Source organism: Mobula hypostoma, chromosome 19, assembly GCF_963921235.1.
Source record: "Mobula hypostoma chromosome 19, sMobHyp1.1, whole genome shotgun sequence".
NCBI classification, from domain to species: Eukaryota; Metazoa; Chordata; class Chondrichthyes; order Myliobatiformes; family Myliobatidae; genus Mobula; species Mobula hypostoma.
This window is the reverse complement of record NC_086115.1, coordinates 7,245,159-7,255,719: the sequence shown is the minus strand read 5'-3', so window position 1 is coordinate 7,255,719 and position 10,561 is coordinate 7,245,159. Positions and strand designations below refer to the sequence as shown.

Below are 10,561 nucleotides of genomic sequence, written 5' to 3'. Positions count from 1 at the left end.
GGAAACCAGAGAGATGTGATAGGCAGGGGAGAAGAAGAGGTGAAAGAAGATCAGAATGGGGAATGGAAGAAGGGGGAGGGATGTGAAATGACCAGAAACCGATGTTCATACTGTCAGGAAGCTAGCCAGACAGAATATGAGGTGTTGCTCCTCCCATTGAGAAGGATGGAGTTGGAACAGTACTTCCCTCAACAGGACCTCCATTTCAGAGGACTGTGTCTAATTCCGCCTGTAACACTGAAAGCTGGTCACATTTAACTGTCCAGAAATAGGATATTAAGCACTTCTGTATCTTTAATAACATTTACCAACTTGTCAACAGTTACAGAATCAAGGTTTGAAGCTCAGAGCAATGTCCCACCGCAGGGAGGGCTGAGGAAGATAGCTGGAGATTTTCTTGTCATGAGAACCCACTTGTAATCACACGTTCAGTCACTGGAGGAAGACTGATTTTAAAACGGGAAAAGCTATAAAGGGATTGACGACGTCAGATCCTCTGCTTCTGACAATGAGTCTGGCCTCTCAGTCTTTCTTGAAGTTTTGCACGTTCAAGGCACTGGGCTTGTTGATGAATGGGTTCCACTGACCCTGTATGCTTGGGCTGTCTGTGTGAAATGGTTTGCGGATACGGATTATGTCCAGCCCTGACTGAGTGGTCATTTTCTGTATGAGCTGGGCAACCTCCGGTGCAGTCTTGGTGTGTAACGATTCTTCTCTCACTGCTCCGTTCACTGCAACAAGATTGGGACAGGAAGTCAAATATTTGCATACATACCTCTAATATAATCATAATATCTGCTGTGCTTTCTGTTCAATTTTGCATGCATTATAGACCTTGTCCTACCAAGCTCAGCTGGACCTGGAGTGAGCACTAACATAGGCATGGTAACAGAGCAGTCAGTAGAATGTTTTTTACAGTGCCAGCAACACGGATTCATTTCTGCTGCTGTCTGTAAGGAGTTTGTACCTTCTCCCTGTGACCATGTAGATTTCCTCCAGCTGCTCTGGTTTCCTCCCACAGTCCAAAGATGTACAAGTTAATTGGTCACAGGGGTGTAATTGGGAAGCAGAGGCTTGTTGGGCCAGAAGGGCCTGTTCCTGTGCTGTATCTCTAAATAAAATAAATATGCACAGCACCAGGTCAGCTGCCAATCACTCCAGGTCTGATAATTGTAACAGGCAGCAGTGAAATCAACAGAAGTGACAAGTAATCGTCTAGAAACAATAAACATTGAAGACAGATTCCCTGTTCCCCTTCACTCTCAGTCTGCTTACCTCAAGCAGTATTCAGCCCCCAACATCACCAAACAAATCATGTGTATCACCTGTTCCCCTTCACTCTCAGTCTGCTTACCTCAGGCAGTATTCAGCCCCCAACATCAACAAACACGTCATGTGATCACTGTCAGATGCTGCGCCTGGCAGCATGTGTATAAATTTCTTAGCAGTAAAGCATTTCAGGAGTATTGGCTGAAACACACTGAGGCACTAAGTATAAATGTAAGGTAAAGAATGAAATGAAGAAGTCCCTCCTCACCCCCATTCACTTGGAACTAAAGACTGCACCTACGCTTGCATGTAAGATGCATACATACAAGTGCGAACTGCTCAAAGTGAACTAGCTCTTGAACAAATTGTGAGCATGCTTGTATGTGCAGATACTTGTGTGCCAGAATGCATGTGTGTGATTTTTTTTAATTTAAGCTGACTGTGACCAGCCTTTCATTTTTGGAGTGTGTTGATAAGGACGAAACACCTCATCTAGGGCTGGCAATTACTGGGTTGCTTCTTAAAATAAGAGCTTGCGTCCAAAATTAGCAGCTGGCAATGGCACTGTTCATCAAAGCACTTGTGTCTGACTCACACATAAAAGCTCAGGGGCTTATTCCACTGATGAGAACAAAGAGGTCAACGACCCCAAGTAATTGTGCCTGTGTCATGATCATCTCAAAAGTGACATCAAACTCTCAAAAAATATTCTGTTTATTTAACCCTTTCTTACCCAGCCATTTCAAGTATCCTTTTCCTCACACTGCAGCATTCTAATGCCTCCAATGGGTTGCTGTTTCCCAAATCTCACTTCCATGGTATCACGTTCCTGTTGATGGGCTTACTGTGCTGCCCTGTGGTTGAGATTGTAACACTGAGCCAGCAGGGCCTTGATGTGTTGAACAACCAGTGTTCAACAACATTGTTCCTACGGTTTTAGACAAAACTGCCTTTTGCTTCTAGTTTATCTACCACGAAAAGATCTATGAAGGTTGAGAACTATTAGAAGGTTAGTTAGGAAGGTTCAATCATTAGGTATTAATATCAAAGTAGTAAAATGGATTCAACAGTGGCTGGATGGGAGACACCAGAGAGTAGTGGTGGATAACTGTTTGTCAGGTTGGAGGCCGGTGACTAGTAGTGTGCCTCAGGGATCTGTACTGGGTCCAATGTTGTTTGTCATATACATTAATGATCTGGATGATGGGGTGGTAAATTAGATTAGTGAGTATGCAGATGATACTAAGGTAGGTGGCGTTGTGGATAATGAAGTAGGCTTTCAAAGCTTGCAGAGAGATTTAGGCCAGTTAGAAGAGTGGGCTGAAAGATGGCAGATGGAGTTTAATGCTGATAAATGTGAGGCGCTACATTTTGGTAGGACTAATCAAAATAGGACATACATGGTAAATGGTAGGGCACTAAAGAATGCAGTAGAACAGAGGGATCTAGGAATAATGGTGCATAGTTCCCTGAAGGTGGAATTTCATGTGGATAGGGTGGTGAAGAAAGCTTTTGGTATGCTGGCCTTTATAAATCAGAGCATTGAGTATAGGAGTTGGGATGCAATGTTAAAATTGTACAAGGCATTGGTAAGGCCAAATTTGGAGTACTGTGTACAGTTCTGGTCACCGAATTATAGGAAAGATGTCAAAAAAATAGAGAGAGTACAGAGAAGATTTACTAGAATGTTACCTGAGTTTCAGCACCTAAGTTACAGAGAAAGGTTAAACAAGTTGGGTCTTTATTCTTTGGAGTGTAGAAGGTTGAGGGGGAACTTGATAGAGGTATTTAAAATTATGAGGGGGATAGATAGAGTTGACGTGGATAGGCTTTTTCCATTGAGAGTAGGGGAGATTCAAACAAGAGGACATCAGTTGAGAGTTAAGGGGCAAAAGTTTAGGGTTAACATGAGGGGGAACTTCTTTACTCAGAGTGGTAGCTGTGTGGAATGAGCTTCCAGTAGAAATGGTAGAGGCAGGCTCGATATTGTCATTTAAAGTAAAATTGGATAGCTATATGGACAGGAAAGGAATGGAGGGTTGTGGGCAGCGTGCAGGTTGGTGGGACTAGGTGAGAGTAAGCATTCGGCATGGACTAGAAGGGCTGAGATGGCCTGTTTCCATGCTGTAATTGTTATATGATTATTATCTGGACCAAATACGTTCTTCTTTTCCTGACGTTTGTTTGAGAAGTATGTGTAACTGTATGTGAGTTTGTGTGTATATTTTGAATTTGTGCATATACGGTTGATTCCGATTAATTGGGATACAACGGGACCAGTTCATTTTGGCTCAGTTAAGCGTCTGTTCCAATTAACCAAAAGTTTCATGGAAATATTCAAAAAGGTATTAAAAAAAAAGGTTTAACAGTGTAACGAAATATGTATTCAATTGAAATACCGAACAAATTAGAACTCTATCAATACTACTACAATACTATAAAACTGTGAATTAGTTCCCAATAGCCATTGAAGGAAGAATTCATCCAGTGTACACATTCTTTTGATTGATTGTAAATGACCAAAATCAGCGCAGAGACCTGTGTAGATAATAGACTGCCTTCATACCATACTATTGATGATTACATCCTCCAAATCATCATTTTCATTATAACACTCAAAATGTTTGTTGATAACTTCAAATTATTTGTAGTTCCTAACTTGTTGAAGTTGTTAAGTCATTTTAATTTCTCTCCCGGCCATTTCTAGCATCTCTAGGCATGAATACTTGAAACTGCAGTGAGCAAAACAGTTCTGAATTTTCTTACTTCTTATTTCACACTAACATTCAGTGACACATCACTGATTTTTGAAGACAAGCATAGGTAACTGACACTATTTAAAAACTGTTCGCTCTAAGCATGGTTCAGTGTCTAATGGTCACATCTGACGCTAGTTAGAAACTGTTCAGTGCCAGACTCCTGCCCCAATTAAGTGGCATAGTGTCCCAAATAAACAAAGGGGATACCAACTACTTTTTTCTTTAAGAGTTGTCAAATAAACAGCTGACCCGATTAACTGATGGCCCAATTAACCAGAATCTATTGTGTTTATGTGTGTGTACCTGTATATTTATGAGAGTGCGCACACATATTTATGGGAATATGGGGATATATTTATGAGATTTTGCAGGTATATTTATGAGTACGTTATCAATTTGTTCAGTACATGTGCCTAATTTTAAATAGTCTTTATTTCTATTCGGCTCTCCACTCCCAAGGTGATGTTGCAGTGGCAAGCTGCAATGGCAGATCTACCCACTACTTGTCCCCAACTTTCCCAGTTATTCAATTTTGTGAATTTGTAAAAAGGGGACACAAGCGTGAACTGTGGGTCACTAGGCTGCTCTTCAGACCTGATGGCACCTTCTGAGTCTGAGGGCAATTTACATTCTTCCTCCGAGTACATCTGTGGCAGTTCCATGTTTACTTGTGACTGATCCTGAAGCTCAGAATATTGATAAGCAATGTTCTTTAGAGTGCGTGAGTATATTTATGAGAGTGTCTGAGTATATTTGAGAGTAAGAGGGTACATTTACAGAAGTGCGAGGGTATATTTATGGAGGAGCAAGGATATATTTATGAAAGTAGGTGGGTACATTTATGTTCATTTGTTTTCAGTGGGATTCAGCTCCTCTTTCACCTCAGCACTGATGTGCCAATCCTGTATCCTTTGATTTTTTTTTGCTCTTCAACAGACTCCAAGTTTTTATAAACTTGCCTTCTCTTCCTTCCTCTGCCAATCAGTTCCATCACAGGCACTAGCCTCCCCGCCATCGAGCACAACTTCAAAAGATGATGCCTCAAGAAGGCGACATCCATCATAGAACGTACAGCAGTACAGCACAGGAACAGGCCCTTCAGCCCACAATGTTGTGCTGAACCAGCTAAAAAGCAAATCAAAAACACCCAAACATTAACCCTTCCTCCTACACCATGTCCATATCCCTCCATCTTCTTAACATTCATGTGCTTATCCAAACATCTCTTAAAAGCCTCAAATATATTTGCCTCTATCACCATACCAGGCACCCACCCACCAGGAGCAAAAAAAACTCACCCCTCACATCCCCCTTCCCATTTTCAATGCATGCCCTCTGGTTTTAGACATTTCAACCATGGGAAACAGGGGTTCCCATCTACTCTATCTATGCCACTCATAATCCTCTAATAGATCTCCCCTCAGCCTCCACCGCTCCAGAGAAAACAACCCAAGTTTGTCCAGCTCTCATGATAGTCCATGCCCTCTAAATCAGGCAGCATCTTCGTAAACCTCTTTTGCACCCTCTCCAAAGCTTCGCCTCAACATTTTTCCTATAGTGCGGTGACCAGAACTGTATACATTACTCCAGATGTGGCCTAACCAGAGTTTTATAAAGTTGCAACATAACCTCTTGACTTTTGAATTCAGTGTTTTGACTATTAAAAGTAAGCACATCATAAGCCTTCTTCACCACCCTATCAACCTGTGTAGCCACTTTCAAGGAGCTGTGAACTTCAACCCCAAGATCTCTCTGCTCAGCAAGACTGCTGTGGACCTTGCAGCGTACTATCTCCCTGCATTTGCAAAGTGCAACACCTCACATTTATCTGAGTTAAACTCCATCTGACATCTCTCTGCTCATACCTGCAACTGATCTATATCAGACTGTATTCTTTGCCAGTCCTTAAGGACCCTCGCCATCTGGGGCATGCTCCTTCGCATTGTTACTATCGAGGAGGAGATACAGGAGCCTGAAGACATACACTCTATGTTTTAGGAACAACTTCTTCCCTTCAGATTTCTGAACAGTCCATGATCACATGACACTCCCTCAGTAGTTTGCTGTTTTTGCACTATTTATTTTCTATATTTCTTACTGTAATCTATAGTTTTTTAAAAATTTATTGCTTTTTCCTGCTGCCACAAAACACTGAATTTCACGACACATGTGAGTGATAATAAACCCAATTCTAATTCTGTTCCCCATTAAACTTCTTCAGTCCTCCCGCCTTCCTCTCATTAGATCTCTTTGGTCATCCCCAATTTTAGTTCAGCTTTTCCCCACGCTTCTATTAGTACAAGTTATGGCAGCATTATCTCACTAAAATATTTAAAGATGGTTTCAAAGGTTTTACCTTGTGCTCTTGGCTTCACTAGTATGCCAGGTTGAAGATTTACTGCTCCCTTGTGGAACCAGGAGAGCCCCAGACCTGATGTACATTCTGTGGGGTGCTGGGAATTAGATTTGATACCTTTTTCATTAAAACCAATGAAATTTACAAGGAAAGATTGCCAGGTCTGGGGGAGCTCAGTTATCAGGAAAATTGAATAGTTTAGGATTTTATTCCTTGGAACATAGAAGATTGAGGGGAAATTTGATAGAGGTATACAAAGGGGTATAGAAAAGGTAAATGCAAGCAGACTTTATCCACTGAGGCTGGGTGGGACTACCACTAGAGGTCATGGGTTAAGGGTGAAAGGTGAGAAGTTTAAGGGGAAAATGAGGGGAAGCTTCTTCATTCAGAGGGTTGTGAGAGTGTGGAATGAGCTGCCAATACAAGTGGTGCATGCAAGCTTGATTTCAACAGTTAAGAGAAGTTTGGATGATGGCAGGGTTATGTAAGGCTATGATGTGGACGTAGGCTGATGGGAGAAGGCAGTTTAAACGGTTTGGCACAGAAAAGGTGGACTAAAAGGCCTGTTTATGCGTACTTTTCCATGATTCTAATTAGATAATTGTTTCCTCTAACCCCCAAACCAACACCCATTACCAGTTTGCACTGGACAAGGTTAAATCAAACTTATATCAGGTCTTACTCACTGTCTAGGATCTCATCCAGAAGCACAGGGGTAAGCAAGATGACAATATAAGCATGTTTAAAGTTCAACGTACATTTATTATCAAAGTATGTGCATGTCACTATATTCTACCAAGATAAATTTTTTTGCAGTGACTGCAGGGGAAAATAGCTTGAGCTTTCTGAATACCGACCGCCCCCCCCCCCACCATGCTCCCTCTTTTTCTCCTTTTCCCTTCCCAATCTAATGCTTTCTTAGAATCTCATTGCTGCAGGTCTTTCAAGAAATGCCTATTTGCAAACTTGGCAGCAGTTGAAGTAGAAGTTCACTGGAAAGGGAGTAAATGAACAAGCAGCAGCCCAGTTCTCCTACTTTGCACGTTTGAACTGACAGCTCATTCCTTGATCATTGCCAGCACCCTCAGCCAATTTCTGATGAAGCAGAATGGCAAAGAAATTTGCAACTGAGCAAGCTGAAATCAAGTCTGCGGACAACCCGTCTGGCTTTACGCAAAATGCATCAAAGTAGTTTCAGGAAATGTTCCATTCGACGTGTCCCTACAGACCTTTACTGATTAATATTTATGATTTGTCTGGCATGTGGGAAGCAAACTCTGACAAGTTTCTGTGCCCTGTTAGTGTCAGATGACATCTTTAATACATCAGCCTCTGTACAGACAAACCATGCTGCACTAGTACACTGTGCATGTCAACTGCTACGAAAAGAGGCACAGACTTCCCATGGATAACACAAAATGCATTGCCACCAAGGCCATCAACCATGACTTGAAAGCTGCAATGATGTACAGTAGATCAAACAGGCTGCCTGGATTAGAGGGCATGTGCTAAAGGAAGCTTGGGTTGGTTGTCTTAGAGAGAACAAGAGAGGATCAGCTTACATTTTGGCAAATGTTATAAAGTATTACTGAGATGTTACAACAAATGCTACAATATTCAAAGTGTTCAGGCTACGTCATTGTGGTTCTGTGGAAAGGAAAACATATTTTACCAATTTATTGCTGTTCTAAGAAGTAACATTATGTGGATAAAGGGAAACTGGGTGAATGTACTAAGATTTGATTAGTTGTCACAAACCTTACTCCATAAAATAAAAACTCATGATGCCAGAGATAACATATTAATAGGCAGAAACTTGTCTGGCTAAAGGATGAGGCAAAATTGAGTGTGTCTAGTTTGCATGGTGTGCCCCATGTCTCTTTTTCCCCCCTTTTCTAGGTGGTGGTGGTCCTATCAAGGTCCTGATCTGCAATTGGCACACAAACTGCACTTTTTTAAAATGGTGGATGAGTTCCTGTTCTTGGAGCTCGTTGGCTGGCTCTGTTCCGACATTCCCCAGGTGCGCCTTGGAAAATGGCACCTTTGGGGTACAGCCCTGTGGATGACTGATTCCAGGCTGGTGTTGCCAAACTGAAGTGCCACAGGAGAAGGAACATCAAGATTTTGCTGCAGTGGATGGAGGTCTCTGTAGTCAAGCAATCACATTCTCTCTCTTTCTTTCGATATGGGGAGAGTTTGCTGCTGATTCTTAGGTTGGGAATCTCCGAGTAAAAGAGGGGTGCAGTAGACTGTAACATCAACCGTCAGACCCCCCCCACCACCCATTTGCTGTGATAAATGGGAGATATCTCAGAGTGAGTGAGTGAGAGTGAGAGTGAGAGTGAGAGAGAGAGAGAGAGAGAGAGAGAGAGAGGTGTGTGCATAGGGGGAGAGAGCTCTCTGAATGCTTTGCTGTTGCTGGGTGGGTGGTGGGTGCTGACTTTTTTTTTGTTGAAACGGGTGGTGGGCAGGGGATTTGTTGATGCTTGTGTGAGGACAGGGGAAGAGGGGTCTTTGGGGTTCTAACATTTTTCTGTCGTTCATTCTTTTGGGGTTCTTCTGTTTTTCATGGATGTCTGCCAAGTATTTCAAGTTGTATACTGCGTATATTCTTTGATAATAAACGGAACCAATTGAGCCAACATTTTACATTATGTTATTAACCTCAATGAAAGTACCAAAAGTAATGTGCGTAAATCTGCTCACAACATAAAAAATGGACAGGCAAGAAAGTTATTAAGAGCACATAACTAGGCCACAGAGTGATTTATGTAGTTAGGTCAAGTGATTGGACATACACTGGCAAATGGAGTGGCAAAACATGAACTTGTCCATTTTGACTAATTAATAGCCAGTCAACTCTCTGCCATCCTTGCCAAGCATTCTTTCAATATTATAATTGTCAGGGATTCTAACCATAAATTAGTTTGAAAGTTTTCCCTTTCTATCTTAATTCAACAACTGGGAGAATCTACAGCTACTCACAGAAAATGCTGGAGGAACCCAGCATCTATAGAAATAAATTAACAATTGGTGTTTTGGGCTGAGACCCTTCTTCAGGACAGATTCTATGATAGGAAAACTGGTATCAATAATGATGAGTGGTTTATATGTGAAAAAAATCCACTAGGTCTCACTTACAAATCACAACAATGTGGCTGATTTTTTAATTGTCCTCTGAAATAACCTGACAAGCCTTCACTTGTACAGTGATTCCAGGAAGTAGTTTCCTCCGTCCTTGCTAGTGACACCCATATTCCATGAAAGAAAGAGAACTGCTGGGGCCCCTTCCACTTTCACATAAGAATTGCATCACATTACACAATAGATACAAAAGACAGCTATTGTAACTGTACAGCATAAAACAGAATAATTCAATACTTGAATGTGAATGAAGCATAGTTAAATATCTAAATTTACCCAAATACTTCCAGGCAATAACTGAGTATTCCATCCAGCTCCTGACTTGAGCTTTGTGCACAGAAGGTGATATTCTCAGATTTGCCCTACATTGTCTTTAATTGGCTGCTTAGTGTTTGCCTTTTATTCATCGAGGCATTGAATTCAAGAGTTCTAAAACACAAGTGTATGTCTTCAGGCTCCTGTACCCCCTTCCTGACTAACAATGAGGAGGGGGCAAGGGGTGATGATGGTCCTTAGTAATGGATGCTGCCTTTTTGAGGTACGTCCTCTCAATGCTGGGGAGACTTGTGCACACGACTGTTTTTGGAACAGCCTTTTCTCCGTTGGATTAGACTTCTGCACGGACAATGAACCCATGAACAATAACTTTTTTTTTTGCTCTCATTTTGTACTATGTAATTTTTTTCTTATATCACATACTTTTTATGCAATTTATAGGCTTTTTTTTTGGTGTTGCACAGTATTGCTACCACAAATCACAACTGTCATGACATACACCAGTGCTATTAAACCCGATTCTGATTCTGGGTCAGGAAGTTATGTTTCAGGTTTATAGAAGTTGAGTTAGGCTACATCTGGAGTACTCTGGTTGTTTCTGAATGGGACAGATGTGGAGGGTATGGAAAGGGTACAGAAAGGTTTACTGCCTGGATTAGAGGGTACGTGCTAAAAGGAGAGGCTGGACAAACAATGGCTGTTTCCTCTGGAGTGGCAGAGGCTGAGGGGAGATCAGAAAAAGTAGCTGGAATCTTAG

At 41.7% G+C, this 10,561-nt stretch overlaps 1 protein-coding gene across 2 annotated transcripts in view; it reads right to left on the bottom strand.

Annotated features, from left to right (window-relative positions):
* Window positions 1-276: 276 nt before the first annotated feature.
* mrpl43 (mitochondrial ribosomal protein L43) overlaps window positions 277-10,561 on the bottom strand; it is a 39,299-nt gene continuing 29,014 nt past the window's right edge. Inside the window, exon 3 of one of the 2 annotated variants that reach the window (XM_063071265.1) lies at window positions 277-731. In XM_063071265.1, coding sequence (XP_062927335.1) covers window positions 523-731 — 209 coding nt within the window. In that variant the 3' untranslated portion in view covers window positions 277-522. The remainder of the gene's footprint in view (window positions 732-10,561) is intronic. The other variant, XM_063071266.1, reaches the window with a different exon arrangement.